This window comes from Oncorhynchus kisutch, linkage group LG15, assembly GCF_002021735.2.
Source record: "Oncorhynchus kisutch isolate 150728-3 linkage group LG15, Okis_V2, whole genome shotgun sequence".
Classification (NCBI taxonomy): domain Eukaryota; kingdom Metazoa; phylum Chordata; class Actinopteri; order Salmoniformes; family Salmonidae; genus Oncorhynchus; species Oncorhynchus kisutch.
Genome location: NC_034188.2, coordinates 35,559,051 through 35,579,642, shown reverse-complemented (window position 1 = coordinate 35,579,642; position 20,592 = coordinate 35,559,051). Strand labels below are relative to the sequence as shown.

Genomic DNA, 20,592 nt, shown 5'->3' with positions numbered 1-20,592 from the left:
TATTAAGGATTTGACATTTTTGTTTCTTCTACATCAATTAAATGTTATTGTTGGCTTGTCAGCTGTCCTTCTCTTTGAAAAGTGATGGTGATAATTAGTGTTGCAACCTTATGCCGGTTCAAGTATTTTGCTAAGACTACATACGAACAGAGCAGTCATTAAGGTGACTGACCCGTATCAAGGAATGGCGGCTTTTCATGCATGTGGTTTGAAGTCTTGTTTGTGCAGCAAAGTCTGCTCTGGCTTGTCTCAAGAGCCCTTTATACAGGTGATACTTGGCCCCTGCACTCAATCAACAGTTTTTCTTCCAGGCGCCCTCTGAATCATAAGAGTACTTGTGTCAGCACGATCAGGTAACTCTGGACTGATGCCACAAAAACTACTGTCACTACCTCAAGGTGACTCCTCCATCCCACATGTCAGATTCCATTTTACGTAAAATATCATATGATACAGTAGGCTAGCTTGTCTTTGTGTGTTAAAAAAAAAAACACTGAAAGCCAATGCTACTTATTTCTCTGGGTTGGTGACAACATGCTCACTGTACACATGCCCTTAGTAGATAGCTACATATACCTTCAGGAGAGCCCCAACTTGTAATATTTGAATAAATCCATTTAGTTTGATAAACATAAATCCATTTGGATGTAATATTATTGTGACCCTATTCTTAATACTTTAGTTCAGGACAAAGTAAAAGCCTAAAACATTTTTCACAAATTATATCTGTTGAAAAGAAAACAATAAAGATCCCAATCTCCTGTGAGACCTACGGATTGGTTTATCTTTGATGTGTGTTGACTTCTTCCCACCGAAGCAAATCTTCAATGCAAAACATTTGTGAGTCATTCATAAGTATTTTCAATTCATACATTCTACTAAAGACGCCGGATCCCATTGAGGGTTGAGGCAGAGGACAAAGAAACTAAACCGTAACATAAGGTTTGGGGTTTCGTCACACGCTCAGCAGATTGAGTGTTGGAACAAATTTGAAAATTAAACGAGGTCTTCGATACTTCTCTCAGTGTGAACCACTTGTTTATGTGTTTGTCTATTAACAGGTTTCATTTACACAAAGGCAGCTAAAGAGGTTGGGTGAATGCTGGTATGGTCTCCAAAACAAGTTTTTTATATAGGCCTTTTATTTTGTAAATGGATCCAAAATCACAACTGACCATGTAGTTTTTTGCTTTCAATACACTTTACGAAACTGGAAAATTAATGAATAGAAAATGGTAGAGTGAAACTTATAACATGTGATGTATATTTTGGTGCCCTGTTCCAAAACTTGTTTTTGTGTGGAGACATTTTATTGGAAACTGATAAGGCTATATTTGGCAGAGAGGTAAAAAAACAAAAAAAACAAAAAACACACTCAGCCTCTTTAAGCACCTGTAGCAAAACACAGTGAATGGTTTTGAAAACAGTAAGGCTGAGGAATTTTTGTAAAATGGGCCAAGTCACGTCTTCATGGCATTGGAGACAACAGGATGAAAGAGGCCCAAGGTCTGGGCAGAGGAAATGGGGGTTGAGTAGGCGTCACCTGGACAACTGCCTGCAGTTGACAGGATCTCAACCAGGTGAGACGCCCTCGAAACTGAAAAAACATGCCATCTCTGCGCAGTAAGGGTGGCTGACAGTTGTTTTCAACTAGGAAGGTTCTCCAGATTCTCTTGATATCAATGACTGATGCGTTGTATGGACTTTTTGTAAACAGTACAACATGGGAACACTGAACAATGGAAAAGTACTACTTCCTGGTTTGGGCAACCATCTGTGATCTATGTGAAGTAGAGAGAGTGAAGCTCCTTTACATACAAGAGAAATGCAGTTATATATGCCCCACCCTAGATATCTATCTAGATTAGCAGTGTTTTGTGCCTTCAGATAGGACCTTTTTGTTTTGACTTGACATGGATGATATTGGATGTTGACGACTGTTCAGTTTATGGGTGGACATGGTTCACAGACATCACCGACACTGTTCTACCCACAAGGTCTAGCGTTTTAGAACAAACTGTTCAGAAAACCTCCCACCTGGGCCTCGTTTCCCAGAAAATGTGTTGAGTTAGGCTAATCATTACATCGATAGCATCCAAGAAATCTCAGAAAAACCATTGTTGCACTAAATTGTATATACTGTAGTAACACTCACTTTACTGATAAAAGCATGCTGTTTAAAACTTTATACAGCCTTTTCTGGTGTTATATGAAACATGCCCTGCTGGTTTGGCTATGGAGAGGAAGTTGTCATAAAGGATGGAATATTGAAATGAAAGAGTAACACTGAAAGATGCAAATAAGTGTGTAATAATCAACAACATTAGGTTGTTAGAGTAAAGGACACTCTTAGTTTAGGAGGTGTGATTTTGTGAAATTATGCAGTTATCCTTTCTGGTGAAAGAAACCACAAGACACAACAACAAAAGAGGCTTTCAATTTTGATCATCTTTTCAAAAAGTCACAATATCATTTAATATAAAACACCTTTAAATGTAGTAAGTTATGAGGAATCCTCGAAGAGATATTCCACAATACCACTTGCAAACTGCAGTCAGGGAAGGGATCCACCTGGAAAGCTGGTGACTTCAACGGCAATTCCAAGTGCACACAGAAATATCGGAAACATGCATTACTACATTGTACAAAGCCAAACGCAAAGGAATCAGATCCAGTTAGAGGAATCCGATCCAGTTAAAGGAATCAGATCCAGTTTTGTTGCCATATGGCTGAGAGTCAGTGCTTCCTTGTTGGCAACAGGACAGTCTTGATGGTAGGCATCTACTGATGTGTCCGTTAGATTTCAGGTAGGATTTAGCTCCGTCCTCTGTTTAGACCGACAGCTGAAGGGAGAGTGAAAATCTAGTGTAAGGTAGGAAAATTACTTGACAGAATCAGGTCTGAAAAAACTTAGAAGACTCATTGATCATTGTCCATTTCAGTGGAACTAAATGTATGTCTGTCCACGCCAAGAAGTCCACATATGATCTATAAAAGAGAATACGTGGTTTATAAAGAAATACATAGAGAAAACGTCATATACTATAGGTTTCCTCCTTGTCCTTATTGTCGGTTGTTATGCACGTTAAATAACAAAACATATTACTGTACAATTCCACAATGCAAAAGTCTGCATAAAATGCATTTTTATGTGCATATGTCTACTGTAGATATGTGGTCCCTCCCCAACAAATGGCCCACCCACATTTAGAAAAATCCTCAACATTACTATTATATTCTTATTATGAATTACACATATGCACACACACCATTCCCCCCGACACACACACACACATGCACGCACGCACACACGGTCAGTCAGACCACAGATGCCAGGGAGGTGACGGAGGTCACCTTGTTGTCCTCCGCCCAGGGCTGTAGGTTCTGTAGGGCGTACAAAGAGGAGTTGTGCAGGCACAAGGGGTCCTGCTGCAGGGGCTGGCTCAGGGTCTTCTGAAAGGCCTCCTGTTGGAGCTGCAGCATCAGACGGTTGGCCTGCTGTCTCTCTGCTTCGCGCTCCTCGGCTGTCTGTCTCCTGGTTCCACAGTGGGAAGAAGATATTTTTGTTGTTGTTGTCAAAACAGTGCCTAAATATTCATATTCATGTCATCATAAATCCTACTTTCAAAAGCAAAAAGCCAGATACTTCCTGAAATGTGTTAAACGCCCTCAAAAAGTGACATTGATCAAAATAACTACTTTATAATAACTACTATATATAAACATGATTATATTACTTAATCATTTAATTTTAACCCTTAATTATTTTAGATTACCATTAATTAATTATGATGGAAACCATTTTATTTTTTTACAATGATGTATGTCGTAACTACATATGAGGACACCAAGGGGACTTGGGGTTGGGGTCTCAACCTACTGTTAAAAGTTAGAATACACAAGGTGCTATTTCAAAACTTTGTTGTGCATCAGCAGTTTTCCTCTTGTTAGATGTCACTCACTGACAGTCACTGAATTAGCCCATGTCAATAAAAAATGTTTTATTTTATTTATTTATTGGTCAAATTGTCTAGTTAGTCTAGCCAGCAATCTAAGCTAATAATCATGGCTGAATTACCAACCGGGCACACAGGGCACATGCCCAGGGGCCCTGACCTCCAGGGGGCCCCAATTGATTTTTGTAAATTCATTCAAAATGAAAGCTGAAATGTTTTGAGTCAATAAGTATTCAACCCCTTTGTTATGGCAAGCCTAAATAAGTTCCGGAGTAAACATTTGCTTTACAAGTCACATAATGAGTTGCATGGACTACATGATTTTTGAATGACCATCTCATCTCCGTACCCCACTCATACAATTATCTGTAAGGTCCCTCAATCGAGCAATGAATTTCAAACACAGATTCAACCACAAAAACCAGGGAGGTGTTCCAATGCCTCACCAAGAAGGGCACCTATAAGCCTGGTCTCATAGATTAGACGTAACATAGTAAAAGTAAACCTGGGACACTCAAATTAGTATGATATGTTAAGTTTGGTATGGCTACATAATAGAGATAATGTGAACCTCTAGCAACCTAAAGGTTGCGAGTTCGCATCTCATCACGGACAACTTTAGCATTTTAACTAATTAGTAACTTTTTAACTACTTTTTAGCTACTTTGCAACTACTTAGGTTGTCAGTTTGAATCTCATCACTGACAACTTTAGCATTTTAGCTAATGAGTAACTATACAACTACGTAATACTTTTTAGCTACTTTGCAACTACTTAACCCTTCAGCCTAATCCTAAACCTAACCTTAACCCTTTCAGGTAACCCTTCCCCAAGCCCTAACCTTAATGTGTCTAGCTAACTCTTCCCCTAACCCTAAACTTAAACCTTTAACATAACTCCTAAACTTAACCCTAACCCCTAACACCTAGCCTAGCTAACGTTAGCCACCTAGTTAAAAAATGTAACATACAGTGCATTCGGAAAGTCATCTTGACATTCCCACATTTTGTTACATTACAGCCTTATTCTAAAATGTATTAAATTCACATTTTCCCCCATCAATCTACACGCAATACACTATGATGACAAAAATGACCTTATACCTTATTTACATAAGTATTCAGACCTTTTGCTATGAGACTCAAAACTGAGTTAATGTGCATCCTGTTTCCATTGATCATCCTTGACATGTTTCTACAACTTGATTGGAGTCCACCTGATTTGTAAATTCAATTGATTGGATATGATTTTCAAAGGCACACACCTGTCTCTCTAATGTCCCACAGTTGACAGTGCATGTCAGAGCAAAAACCAAGCCATGAGGTCGAAGGAATTGTCCATAGAGCTCCGAGACAGGAATGTGTTGAGGCAACAGATCTGTGGAAGATACCAAAAATGTATGCAGCATTTAAGGTCCCCAAAAATACAGTGGTCTCCATTATTCCTAAGTGGAAGACGTTTGGAACTACCAAAATTCTTCATAGGGCTGGCTGCCTGGCCAAACTGAGCAAAATCGGGGGAGAAGGGCCTTGGTCAGGGAGGTGACCAAGAATCCAATGGTCACTCTGACAGAGCTCCAGAGTTCCTCTGTGGAGATGAGAGAACCTTCCAGAAGGACAACCATCAACCAATCGGGCCTTTATGGTGAAGTGGCCAGACGGAAGCCACTCCTCAGTAAAAGGCACGTGACAGCCCGCTTGGAGTTGGCGAAAAGGCACCTAAAGACTTTCAGACCATGAGAAACAAGATTCTTGAGTCTGATGAAACCAAGATTGAACTTTTTGGTCTGAATGCCAAGCTTCATGTCTGGAGGAAACCTGGCACCATCTCTACAGTGAAGGGAGGTGGCAGCATTATGCTGTGGGGATGTTTTTCAGTGGCAGGGACTGGGAGAATAGTCAGACTCGGGGAAAGATGAACAGAGAAAATTACAGAGAGGTCCTTGATGAAAATCTGCTCCAGAGCGTTCAGGACCTCAGACTGGGGAAAAGGTTCACCTTCCAACAGGACAACGACCCTAAGCACACAACCAAGACACCGCAGGAGTGGCTTCGGGACAAGTCTCTCAATGTCCTGGAGTGGCCTAGCCAGAACCTGGATTTGAACGCTATTGAACATCTCTGGAGAGACCTGAAAATAGTTGTGCAGCAACGCTCCCCATCAAACCTGACAGAATTTGAGAGGATGTGCAGAAAAGAATGGGATAAACTCCCCAAATGCAGGTGTACTCAATTCTGTAATCACTGCCAAATGTGGTTCAACAAGGTACTGAGTAAACGGTCTGAATACTTATGTAAATGTGATCATTTGAAAAAAATCTCTAAAACATGTTTTTGCTTTGTCATTATGGGGTAGATTAATACATTCCATTCGAAACGTTACATATAATACTAAAGGAGTTTCTCGGATTTACATACAGAATAATACGAAATGCTCTGAGACCAGGTTGCACCTATTGGTAAAAAAAATAACAGACATTGAATATCCCTTTGAGCATGTTGAAGCTATTAATTACACTTGGATGGTGTATCAATACACCCAGTCACTACAAAGATGCAGGCGTCCTTCCTAACTCAGTTGTCAGAGAGGAAGGAACCCGCTCAGGGATTTCACCATGAGGCCAATGGTGACTTTCAATCAGTTACAGATATTAATACCTGTAATAGGAGAAAACTGAGGATGGATCAACAACATTGTGGTTACCCCACAATACTAACCTAATTGATAGAGTGGAAAGAAGGAAGCCTGTACAAAATTTAAAAAAATCCAAAACATGCATCCTATTTGCAACAAGGCACTAAACTAGTAAATGTGTCAAAGCAGTTAACATTTTGTCCTGAATACAAAGTGTTACATTTGGGGCAAATCCAATACAACACATTACTGAGTACCACTCTCCATATTTTCAAGCATATAGATGGCTGCATCATGTTATGGATATATTTGTAATCGTTAAGGACTGGGAAGTTTTTCAAGATAAAAATAAATATATGGAATGGAGCTAAGCAATGAAAAAATCTTGGAGGAAAACCTGGTTCAGTCTGCTTTCCACCAGACACTGGAAGATTAATTCACCTTTCAGCAGGACTATAACCTATCAACGATCAACAACCAATTTGACAGAGCTTGAAGAATTTTGAAAATAATAATGAACAAATGTTGGAAACTTTCCCAGAAAGACTCACAGCTATAATTTCTGCCAAAGGTGCTTCTACAAAGTATTGACTCAGGGGTGTAAATACTTATGTAAATTAGATTTCTCAAAACATGTTTTCACTTTGTCATTATGAGGTATTGTGTGTAGATAAGTGGAATTGTCTTTTTTTAATCCATTTTGAATTCAGGCTGTAACACAACTAAATTTGGAACAAGTCAAGGCGTATGAATACTTCCTGAAGGAATGGCAAAATGTATAGAATTGCAGGAAAATAGCTTTAAATTGCAACAACAAAAAAATATATAAACAACAAACTCATTTGTTTACTTTTTGTTATTATTAAAATACTTTTTCTGTTAACAGATCCCTCTGTACATATTAAATTATACTTTTTAATCCCGGTGCTGAATTTATGTCAGTTAATACGTAGCGGCTAATTGTATAGCTAATAGGCTATAGCTGTGTTCGAATACCCATACTAACCTACTGTAAACTACATACTTAATGAGTATATACTACATACTATATACTATTAGTTAATTTTAGTATACTGTAAATGAACAGTATCCTTTCAATTGTACATACTAGCGCTACGCCTGCCTATCGGAAGTTGATGATGTTGCTATGCCCCCTCTTGCTAACTGGTTACTGACACCGGCCATATTCAACAGGTGTTGAGCATTCGGAAATTCATCAGTTATTCTGCACTCTGGGAGAGTGCTCTGAAATCCGAGTAAATAGCCAGAGTGAACTCATGTCCATTGAGAACACACAACGACTATACCACCTAGCTAAGAATGACACAAATAATCAAGTCAATAAACGTTGGGTAGTTGGTTAGATAGCATATAGTTAATATACTGGCAAATTCAATGTATTAGTAGCCAACTAACGTTAGGTAGCTAGCTAACATACCGGTAGCTAATGCTGTAATGATATGCCCTGCAGTTCAAAAGGATAGCGTAGCCAACAAATTGTCAGCCAACATAACGTGTAGCGTAACTTATTTGAAAAGTCACTACTTTATTACATTGCTCAACATTTTCTTAAGATTTGTCATAATTAGTTAAAGCAATGAATTTGTATCCGTTCTCGTCGGACTTCGGCTGCATATTTTCCGCCATTTTCTTCAAACCTGAAAACAATGTGATGCCAAGCCCATTTTCTGAAAAATTGCATTACGGGCCCGAAAATCACGGAAATAGTGTCCACTGCTTGTACACTTCATATTTTGACGAATGTAGTACGACATCCGGGAACTTATGGCATACTAACTCTATCCATACTATGACCAATAAGCATACTACATACTCAGTTTACATCACAAATAGCGTGGTTAGTGTGGTTAGTATGAGTATTCGAACACAGCTTTACGTGTTTGTAGATCGACTGAGGTGAATGAAGCTACAGCAACCAATGTGATAATGGCTGGGGTAATTTTTGCTTGTTCTCTAAATATAATTTTAGGACCTCACTACAACTCAGACTCTGGTTAAGGCCCTGGATTGTATGTCATTCTTACATGAATATTATGCTGTATGTACACTACATGACCAAAAGCATGTGTGGATGGACACCTGCTCGTCGAACATCTCATTCCAATATCATGGGCATTAATATGGAGTTGGTCTCGCCTTTGCTGCTATAACAGCCTCCACTCTTCTGGGAAGGCTTTCCACTAGATGATGGAACACTTCTGCGGGGACTTGCTTCCATTCAGCCACAAGAGCATTAGTGAGGTTGGGCACGGATGTTGGGCGATTAGGCATGGCTCGCAGTCGGTGTTCCAATTCATCCCAAAGATGTTCGATGGGGTTGTGGTGAAACCATGAAAAACAGCCTCAGACCATTATTCCTCCTCCACCATACTTTACAGTTGCTCCAGAGTCCAATGGCGGCGAGTTTTACACCACTCCAGCCAAAGCTTGGCATTGCACATTGTAATCTTAGGCTGCTCGGCCATGGAAACCCATTTAATAAAGCTCCCGACGAACAGTTATTGTGCTGCCGTTGCTTCCAAAGGCAGTTTGGAACTCGGTAGTGAGTGTTGCAACCGAGGACAGATGATTTTATACACCTCGGTCCTGTTCTGTGAGCTTGTGTGGCCTACCACTTCGCTGACGTTTCCTCTTCATGATCCCGCTAGTAAAACCAAATGCATGCTTTTCAACCATTCGCTGCCTGCACCCGCACACCTGACCAGCATCACCACCCTGGATGGTTCCGACCTTGAATATGTGGACATCTATAAGTACCTAGGTGTCTGGCTAGACTGTAAACTCTCCTTCCAGACTCATATCAAACATCTCCAATCGAAAATCAAATCAAGAGTCGGCTTTCTACAAACAAAGCCTCCTTCACTCACGCCGCCAAACTTACCCTAGTAAAACTGACTATCCTACCGATCCTCGACTTCGGCGATGTCATCTACAAAATTGCTTCCAACACTCTACTCAGCAAACTGGATGCAGTTTATCACAGTGCCATCCGTTTTGTCACTAAAGCACCTTATACCACCCACCACTGCGACTTGTATGCTCTAGTCGGCTGGCCCTCGCTACATATTCGTCGCCAGACCCACTGGCTCCAGGTCATCTACAAGTCCATGCTAGGTAACTCTCCGCCTTATCTCAGTTCACTGGTCACGATGGCAACACCCATCCGTAGCACGCGCTCCAGCAGGTGTATCTCACTGATCATCCCTAAAGCCAACACCTCATTTGGCCGCCTTTCGTTCCAGTTCTCTGCTGCCTGTGACTGGAACGAATTGCAAAAATCGCTGACTTTTATCTCCCTCACCAACTTCAAACATCTGTTATCTGAGCAGCTAACCGATCGCTGCAGCTGTACATAGTCTATCGGTAAATAGCCCACCCATTTTTACCTACCTCATCCCCATACTGTTTTTATTTATTTACTTTTCTGCTCTTTTGCACACCAATATCTCTTCCCTGTACATGACCATCTGATCATTTATCACTCCAGTGTTAATCTGCAAAATTGTAATTATTCGCCTACCTCCTCATGCCTTTTGCACACAATGTATATAGACTCCCCTTTTTTTCTACTGTGTTATTTACTTGTTAATTGTTTACTCCATGTGTAACTCTGTGTTGTCTGTTCACACTGCTATGCTTTATCTTGGCCAGGTCGCAGTTGCAAATGAGAACTTGTTCTCAACTAGCCTACCTGGTTAAATAAAGGTGAAATAAAAAAATAAAAAAAATAATAACTTAAAATTGACCGGGACAGCACTAGCAGAGCAGAAATTTGAAATTTGACAAACTGGAATCCAATGACGGTGCCACATGGAAAGTCATCTCTTCAGTAAGGTCATTCTACTGCCAATGTTTGTCTATGGAGATTGCATGGCTGTGTGCTAGATTTTATACACCTGTCAGCAACGAGTGTGGCTGAAATATACGATTCCACTCATTTGAAGGAGTGTCCACATACTTTTGTATATATTGTGTCCATGTGATGGTTAGGTCTGCATGTGCAGCACAGTCAGAAAAACACCTCTAAAATATTGTTTTATACACACCATCCTCCTTCCATTAGCCACACGTTATTGTTAACTACATTATCGTAATCTGATTGCGCTGCTGTTCATTTGATCATTTGCTTGTTACTAGCGTAGCTGTGACACAAATACATCTTTCATGCACATCCTATCAACACACTATGGGGAAATATAAAAAATCACACCAAAACTAGCTTGGAAATTAGGAAAGTGAGTTAGCCAATTCCCTGGTTATTCATGATATGCCATTTAGCCATTATGTTTTTTCATGTTTCTGTAGAAAACATGGCCTGTGTTGACGCCTGGCACATAAATACCTATTGAAATAAGATCCCAGGCTTTACTTTTCCACCTGGTATTGAAATGCATAATTTGCCAGCTTGTCAAAGGTGAGTCACATCACAAATCCAATTATTGCTATTGGATTTCGTGCGGCATTTAATGACCTACGACCCCATGTGCTGTTCACAATATGGATAACAACAATACATCCTTGTCCACATCAGGTGAAGGTCAGCCAGATCAGTTGGATCTCAGTGAATGACCACTATCTGATCACAGAGTCTATGATTCAAGATGACTCAGATGTACAGGAATGACTACCACAGTATATGCATTGCCTTTAGTTCCTTGTTTGTCATCAAAGGTTAAATAAAAGTAAGGCATTATAATTTGAATGTCCAACTCATTCATTTCAAATGACCATAAACAACCGTGTGAGTTAGGGGGAAGAGTTTCGGCCATGGACAATGCACTCAATTATTCAGACTAGCGTGTCAATATTGCTCTGGACAGCATCTTTCCAGAGAACCTTTTAAGAACTGGGCTAATTGTGCTTGGTCAAGGGAATTGGCCTCCAAAAAACAAGAAGGAGCTAAGCTAAGCAAAAAAAAGGTGTTTCCCTGTCACAACAAAATGCCTTGGGCGCATAGAATATTCCTTTAAAACATCCCAAATGCTTGCTCACCTCAAGCAAAGCAATTCACATAGTATACCATACTCTAATTTAAACAGCTGCCTAGTTGTTACTTTGTGACACTTCCTGCATCAATCTGATGTATCAAAATGCATAAAACATAAGGCAGCACGAACAATGGAAAGCAGTTTTGGGGAAAAAACTTGAAATAAAAAATGTCCAAACGCGACAATAAAAAAAAAACACTAAGAGTGTTGATACAGACAGTGTTAAAGAATGTCTAGAAGTGTGTTGCTGTAATGCGTTGCTGTATTGGGCCCCTACCGCCATTTTGTCCTCCTGTTCTGGAACCAGGTTTTGACCTGTGCGTCTGTCATCTTCAGGGCCTTGGCCAGGGTGGCGCGCTCTGCCGATGCCAGGTACTTCTGTCGGTGAAAGCGTTTCTCAAGTTCGCAGATCTGCACACGGCTGAATGAGGTGCGGGGCTTTTTTCTTTTGGGTGGCGTCCGGTTCTGATAGGGGTGGCCAATGCGCCGGGTCACCGAGAAGGGAGAAAGGGCTGCTGAGAGAGAGCAAGAGAGCGAGAGAGCAAGAGAGAGAGAGAGAGAGAGAGAGAGAGAGAGAGAGAGAGAGAGAGACAAAGTTTGTTTTTCCAGAGATGACCCTTGGTCAAGTGAGAACCTTCTCTGACATATATCATTCTTTGCCATGTATTTAGCTTGCATGATCACTCATATTATAATTGTGATTATGTTGTCCATCCCTAACTCAATTCAACATTTCATCATCTCTGTTTTTATTTATTTTTACTAGAAATTAGCCAACATTTAATGATTCATCACTGGCTATTGACCTTTGTAATATGATTACAAGGTGAAAACAGTCCTTTCTCATAACAAATGCATATTTTTTCAGTACATACAGTGTTGTCCTATGGACCTAGCTATGCATTTTGGTATTTTAACACCCCTGGTGGAAACCAGGAGAAGACAAACCAGGGCAAGATAAAGGACACATGTAAAAGAAGACCAGGGAAGTGACTCACCTGGACAAGTACCCTTTCGAAAGGGATAGTCTGCAAATGGGCCGGTGTCTCGCAGGTGAGCGAGTTCGGGGTAATAGTGTTTGGCTAATGTCTCCATAGAGCTCCAGGTAGGGACCCTGCCAATGTCCCCCTTGGGGAGAGGGCAGAGGCCTGGCAGGGCCGGGGGGGCTCCTGGCCTCCCACTGGGGTCTCCTGCTTGTCTGTCCTCTGCCTGCTCCGCTAAAGAAAGGGAGACACAGTCAGGGACCCACATGGAGCTGTGGGGGTCGGGTGGGGGGTACTCTGGAAGTACCTCTTGTTGCTATTTTGTCAAGATGGGGATCTGTTACATTTGTCTTTTTTTGTCATTTAGTACAATAACTATATATAATATATGCCATTTAGCAGATGCTTTATCCAAAGCAACTTACAGTCATGTGAGAATAGATTTCACATTTGGGTGGCCCTGGGAATTGAACCCACACCCTGGCATTGCTAATCCCATGCTTTACCAACTGAACCATTCAGGACCATTAAACTGATTGGTTAGGCCAAAAGTATCACATTTGGTTTGATGCTGAATCATTACAGTTAGCTTTTTAAGCTATCCAGCCAAACATAGTAACTTAGGCGATATGTACACGCGACATTTGTTAACTTTTTAACCAATTAAAACATGATACAAAGGAAAAGTACCAATCTCAAGCACTTTGCCAAGGTAAATTATCTGTGCATGTTGTCTATTCGTCAGGCAGCAGCGCAACTTTGGTTTTAGAAGTGGAGTTTTGTATCACTTTTCAATGATAGAAATGGCATTGGGACAAAAATGCATTTTCAGAATCTGTGGTGGGGGGGTGAAGACAACGATGACATGTCCCCTCTGTCCCCAGTGAAAGTTGCGCCCCTGGTGTCGGGCATGAGTAAACAGAACAGTCATAAACGCAATATAATATGTTTGGATATAAATCCTTTCTAAAGCCATATTGTCATACAAACATAACCTGTAAAAACAGATGTTTCTGTCTAAGGGATCGGAAGCAGGCTTCCCTGTTCCTCACAAGCTGTTGTCTTACGGTATGTTTATGTGTCTAGTTCTGTCAGAGAGCTCACCAGGAGCCAAAATGCATATGAAAACATCTCCATATGTGTCCTGGGGGGACCAATGTTACTGTGTTGAGAATTTAGTAACCAGGAATTCAGTGTGAGCAATCAAAATGTATTTTCCACAGAGGCACTCTGGAGATGAGGTAAAACACAAATTAAACATAAGCCACATAATGCACTCAACAATCATTTTGAATCACTCCCAACCTCTCTGATTGATTATAAACCTAAATGGCAGAATAAATAAATACACATGATTTTTTTTTCAATACTTTTTTTTTTTTTAATTGGGTACATTTGCAATACATTTGCAGTGACTCAAAGTGTTGAGTGTTGAAAAAGTGTTTAAAACAATATTTATAATCTATAGATGGTCCAACCCTTCATTGCCTGAGGAGTTTCGATTAATAGGTCACACATTTGGAGCAAGCAGGTCTGCTCCAGGCTCAACATGCAGGTCTGGGTACAGATAATACCACATTAGACTTCTATTTCAGGCCATCTGTGGACCAGCTAATGGACCAGGCACATACAGTACAAGCACGTTCATATGCAACCCAAGAGTAACACGCAAACAGACTGTCATCCAGTCGAACATGCTAAAGGTTCCCTTCAACCTAACTTTAATTCCAAATAAACAGTTGAAACGTAACAATATTCATATTGATGATGATTGACAAATTTAATGTGGAAATAGAACAAAAGACAAAAGGTCTAGACGTTGTAAAATAGGTTTTAATTTGACTTGTCTTGTCTTTGACTTGTCTGTGATGTTGCTAGTTTAGACCAGCTTCCAAAATAAAGAGCCAAGTGTGTCGTAGTATTCCACTAAATGCAGCAGTGTGCCAAGAGCCCAGAACACACCTGTCTGTTATCAAAACCTGCAGACATTTATGGAACGAGGCAGTTAGTTATATTTAGCCCTCAGCCTCTTTACAGTGACAGGCTTTATAATTTGATGTGATCGCTTTTAATTACAGCCCATATTGCAAGAAGTTGTCAGAGTGTTTACACGCAAACACTTACCACAATAATTGTATTCATTGAAGAAAATACTGTTTCCCATAACTGAGAAAGACCAAATATGGCCACAGAGGCTATAGGACATTTCACTTGACTACCACATCACCATTCAATTCCCAAGATCAATGTATTTCATAAAGGAGAGAAAATTGAATGTGGTCAAAAGGGTTAAATGTTATACATTTTTATTTGATTCAATGATCTTATTTCATTTTTATTTGAATGGTGGGTATCTTGTTTTCAAGAAAGCATTGCAAGAATTGTTCTGTGAGAATGGTTTTTTTTTTTACAACGGATGACAAAGGAAATGGTGGAGAATACTAAATCTGATGCCTGGGTAATATGATTTAGCATAAGGATATCAAAAAATAAAATGCTACCGTGGAGAAATAATAAAGCCAAATATACTTAATAACACCTTTCTGTGAGAGCGCCTCTCTTCCCCACTACGGATATTACATGCGTAGCAATCTAATAAATATGTCCGTAAAGGATTCTTACCGGGGTATTGAAATATAACATGAACATATATTGCTATTTATTACACTGTGAGGCAAAACAGAGCCACTTGCCCCTGTCACACTGGCTGAGAATAGAAGCAACTTCCAGAGAAAACAGTACGGCTTTTTCCATTAACATCCAATTACTGTAGCCGTCATTACATGTATATATTTGTGAGGAAGGTCATTCTTTTTAACTAAGATAGAACACTACTACAGGAATACAATTGGATTTACTCTATGCATTAACATAAGGCATGCTCTATATTCACTGGCCATCATGGGACATTGCACAGGTACAACAAGCAGGTGCAATGTAATCGCAGTACACATTACATAGTAATTACAACTGTTATATCTGTTCGTGGTTTGTGTAATTATATGTCATCACGTTATTTTAAGGTATTTATAGTTCTCTAACGAGTGATAACCACTTATCAACTCTCCTAATGCTGAAATCTCATCAAAAGACATTGATTATAGGGATATAGATTGGTATTATTTGTTACCTCACTTCAAGACTATAGTGTATTACAGTATGGATATATTTTTTTGTGGTAATACATGCAGATATTGTAAAAGTTGAAATGACTTTGGTGGTAAGAATATGTTGCTATGAAACTAACAACAGACCAAGGGCCTACAATTTCCACAGAACCTATAGAGCCACAAGATCAACAATGTTTGTTGACTTGATGGGACACATCTGTTTATGCACTTCTCTGCTTTTTCAAACTTGCAAACTGCCAAGTCAATTAACATAAAAACATGTGTTATTCCCTTTCAGCGCCTCCCAATCTGTCCGGTCTGAATATCGCATCTCCAATTCTAGGCCTGTTCGCTGTTTCACTTGCTTTGACGCTTGCGGTGAAAGGCAGCGCTGCAATTCAATATGAAAGGGAATAATTTATTTAAAAAAGGAGAGGTCTATTTCAAGTATCCAGAGAAACGCATTACGATTTGAGATATTCTTTTAAGATAGGTCAACCAAAAAGACTGGCGCTGAATGCTGAACTAAGTCCATCCAGCAACTAAAACTATTGTCCTATCATTTGTAGCCTAGTAGACCTATCAGGGTTCCCGAAAGGAATTTATTTGTTATTATTTTTACGGTGGAAATACAATTAGGCCCCTATGATATTAAACTCAAATGAAATCGATAGCAAAAACATCCGAATATTAGCCTACGATGTGTGATTTAAAAAATGAATGTCTCAAACAATGTTGACAAATGGCTACACCGTAAATACCTCAAGCACTTTCAAGATAGGCCTTTTTCTCAAATGTTGATCACAAATGATAACAAAAAGTGCTCACTTAAAATAAAGGTTTGTTGTTGGGTAATAATGAGGCTACATAACCAACACCAAAGATAATCCAAATTAAACGAGAGGCCCTTTGTGACTATGAATACAATAGGTACGCATATTTACACCATATATTTTATAGTTCACATATCTGTTCTGGTTTAAATAATTAATGAGGGAAGCACAGAGCTATAGCATTGTTAATATTTAATGAGGGCTAATACATGATGATACTAATTTTCGTCTTTATTGTGGTGACGTCATGCCAGAAAAACTCATACCTCGGCCGAGTGGGAGCTGAGGTTATGGTCATTGTAATATGTGGCCATCGAGCTGGCCATCGAATTAGGATTTAATTTACCACGTTCTTCTCTTTCCTTAATCGTTAAAATAAATGTTCCTCGAATTAGAAAATATTAAACATTAGGCCTATAGGCCTATCATGGCCCATGCAACCCTTTGTGTTGTGCCCTTTTCTATGCTAATCGAAAACACCAGACACCTAGAGCCTACGTGAAAAAGGATTTTGAACCCAATGCCACTTTCCAATTCCCCAAAATGCGAGAAAAGCGTTGGTCAAATGATTCAGGACCTGCAGGCATTGATATACAGTACGGCCTAAGTCCTGTTCACAATAACAGACACAATACTTTCATTTATTAATTATTCTTCTACAGATTAAACGCCTGAATTGTACAGGCCTATTATACGCAATAATAGGGTCTTCTGATAGTTTAAACTAAAAGCGCGTGAAGATAAGAGAAATCTGAACTTGAGTGAGATAAATTATGCCATTACATTTGTGCTTAGGCCTACAGCAAAAATAATTTGTTTATGTGAATGATAGTAGATAGATAATGCATTACACCTGCCAATGTCACATATATAGGCCAATACATCTGGCGAAACCTGAAGCGTTCGCAATGTCATCTCATTTACCTTGACACCCCAATGGTGAAGATAAACGTACATTCAAAGGTTTATGGATGAAATAAACACGTCGGGCCGTACGCTACATGTTTAAATGCCATGCTTCAAAGTCTGTATAGAATTTGTCACAGTTATGTTCCCTTTTTATTTTATTTCAATGGTTCAATTAGGTTGGACGTAACTAGATAGTTGTTCAAACAGTGTGTTGAAGACGGTTCTATTCAAATAAGACAGAATTTATTCAAGACCTACACGAATAGATTATTTGTATTTACTGTCGTGACGTTCAACGTGGAAAGGGAAATTCCAAAAACGCCTAACAAGTGTATCATTTGATAGTGACAGTGTTGCTATCTTCTCTAATCGTCGTCTGTATACACAACTATAGGCCTAAATGGGCCAGTAGAGCCCAGACACAAATTATGAACGTGAATATAAAAGTGAGCCGCACACTCTAGGAGCTCAGATGCAAAAATGTAATTACCAACGTTTCGACAGCCAAGCTGTCTTCATCAGGGTACGAATTATTTACGTAACACACCTGCAGGCGGGCATCATCAATGCCTACCTTGTCGTAAACTGACTCGCTAGTTTAGGGCCCATTTTGTATTGGAAGGAGCTAGAGTAGGCCTATTTTCCACAACTGCAAAGCTTAGCTACTATATGCCTCTAAAAGTAAATGTATCATAGGCCTGATAATGATAATAATAAGCTAGAAAACGGTTGTTTTTTATTGTTGTTATTATAGCAAATTGTCATATTATTATTAGGCTGCTACAATAAGCAATACTACTATAACTACTACTACTAATAATAATAATAGCCTAATAACAGCAATACTCTATTATATTATTATTAGGATATTATTATTATGATTGTTAGAATTATTGGCGTTAACCTATTAATTGTATTATAGGTATATTGATATTGATGTTGTTATTATTAAGATTCTTCGGATGGTGTTGGACAGTGAATTTTATTTTCAGAAATATATCTGTTCTATTGCATTTTGAAAGGGAGAAATCTCTTCGAATCATGTCGTACATGATTCATCACATTTATTCCCTCCTATTAAACGGAAAGCCAATCTTAACTGCCGACATTATACCATATAATTATACAAATGTACACAACATATATTCTTAACAATACCTGCAAGTATTTATTTGCATTTTAAATGAACTAATATGATACATATAGACAGACCTTGATGTAAAATCGAATTCCTCATGCCATATGCCCAGTCGCACATCATGCCATATGCCCAGTCGCACATATGATTTGATAAATGAGTCTGTCACAGAATTGCCTACCATGCCTTCTTAATTGACAGCGTCAAGATGCTAAAATGTTTTGCTTAGGCATACGCCCTGCTTGCAAGGATGTGGGTTAAACTGAAAAACAACAAATAAATGTGAACTTTCAAACGAATTATATTGAAGTTTCAACCTCTTTTCAACTGAAAATGATATATCAGGTATGATAGGCCTATGGGGAAATCCACGAAGCAATGTTCCCATTTTGTGACATGTTTTTTTTTTTGGTCTACAGAAACATACATTTTCAGAAGTTTAGATGAATCTTACCAGTGAGTCTGTCCTTTGCGAACCTTCGACTGCTCTCCATCCACGGGAAGGTAAAGTTTGCTGCATTTCCCATACTTGGCATTGAAGTCACTGAGGTGATGCCACCAGCAAAGCCAGGTGGATGGGTAGGCGGGGGCTGATGTGGATTCGGTGGCATGGGTCTGTGAGCTGGCACCCTGATAACACCACCGGCGTTCCCACCGTTCACGTTAACGTTCATGTTCATGCTGACATTCATGTTCATGTTCACGTTATAGGAACCTGCGAGTCCAGCCGCCATAGAGCAGGCCGGGTTATAGACGCTGTTATAGCCATTGGTGTAAACGTTTGGGGCAAGCGTGTAATCCGTGTCGCTGGTTCGGTTGGGCAGCATGCAGCTGCTGGACTGGTCCGTGCTGTTCAGAATCTGGTCTATTCCAAAACTGATGGGCTCGTGCTGCTGGTGTGTCTGGTTTACCTCTTCAATTCCAGTGTGCTCCATTGTTGTATTCATATTAGCGTCTCAAAACGTCTCATATGTTGATAAAAGGTATGCTATTTGTTTCCCTTATTGTCGCAGTATCGGATGCAGAAATGATGCCCCCCGTCTGTGTTCAGATCTTTTAGCCTAAAGATACTTCCTTGAGCAGTGCGCGACCAACACCGTCCGAAGCGTTTCCATTATCTGTCCGGAAGACATAGAACTGGAGTGTACTAAAATGCACTGTTAATAATCCATCGGGATAGGTTCTGGGGGAGTCTTAAAATGCATATCCATCACCTTGTAGCATGATCTTTAACATATTTACTTGCACATTAATCGAAAGAGATGAGTAGCCTATTGGTAATGTAAAAATAGTTAGCCAGACTACTTACAGCCAAATCTTCAATTTGAGGAGTTCCCAAGTTCCTGTGAAGCGGATACCGGCTCTTTTCTCTGGCATTGATATTGCAACATCTACAAAGGCAGAGGCCATTGTCGACTCATCCTCATCGTATCAAAATATGTAACGAAATGAAGTGTTGACTGTGCTAAACATGAATATTAATTGGAAAAGATAGCTCCGTTCCAGTGAATCTGAAGTGATTTTAGCAGCTGTCGAGACACCCCTCCTGCCTAACTCTTGCCATTCGGTCATCCATTGGCCCACGCATTTCAATGTTTTGCAGCCTGCTCCCTTCTCTTAAAGAACCCGCAGCCCCAGTTTTATTGTGCTGTATAATATGACATGCGGTGTATATCAGAATAGAACTGAGTTTAAGCACATAGGCTATCACCAACCTTAATCCCACTATAAAACGATAAGACGTGAACAACTAGCTAATAGATATGGACTATCATGCATGAAACTATGGTTTAATTGCTATGTAACTATGGGTTTGATTTGATATTACACATCCCTGTTTATTGCCCTTGCATTGTAAAGCCTGATAGCAGCCAAATAGCCTAACTAGACAATCGAGGCACGAGAATTTCAACTAATTTACAATTAAGCCTATGTGGTCCTTTTTACGCACCAATAACATTTGATATGCAAGAAGATACCGGTTAGCGAGGAGTGGGAATATAAGGCAGGCTATATAGCC

The 20,592-nt window shown here is 39.7% G+C and overlaps 1 protein-coding gene across 3 annotated transcripts; it reads right to left on the bottom strand.

Annotated features, from left to right (window-relative positions):
- Nucleotides 1–2,442: 2,442 nt before the first annotated feature.
- Nucleotides 2,443–20,073, bottom strand: LOC109906022 (T-cell leukemia homeobox protein 1-like). 3 transcript variants are annotated; one of them, XM_020503662.2, is made up of 5 exons: nt 19,027–20,073; nt 12,598–12,816; nt 11,877–12,114; nt 3,355–3,535; nt 2,443–2,988 (listed from the first exon to the last, which is right to left on the bottom strand). In XM_020503662.2, exons 1-5 carry the CDS (start codon nt 19,517–19,519, stop codon nt 2,920–2,922), a joined length of 1,200 nt encoding a protein of 399 aa, XP_020359251.2. In that variant the 5' UTR covers nt 19,520–20,073; the 3' UTR covers nt 2,443–2,919. The 3 variants fall into 3 exon arrangements, with proteins under 3 accessions (XP_020359251.2, XP_020359253.1, XP_020359252.2); XM_020503664.2 differs by having other exon boundaries at nt 2,443–2,843; XM_020503663.2 differs by having other exon boundaries at nt 11,877–12,111.
- Between the last annotated feature and the right edge of the window lie 519 nt (nt 20,074–20,592).

What these genes read in the sequence shown, in the direction of transcription:
- LOC109906022 (XM_020503662.2), bottom strand. Translation starts at nt 19,519, where the DNA reads ATGAATACAACAATGGAGCACACTGGAATTGAAGAGGTAAACCAGACA. An exon ending in CGCAAAGGACAGACTCACTG is followed by an intron (nt 12,817 to 19,026) that starts GTAAGATTCATC and finishes CCCTTTCTTTAG; the next exon opens with CGGAGCAGGCAGAGGACAGA. An exon ending in AACAGGAGGACAAAATGGCG is followed by an intron (nt 3,536 to 11,876) that starts GTAGGGGCCCAA and finishes CTGTGGAACCAG; the next exon opens with GAGACAGACAGCCGAGGAGC.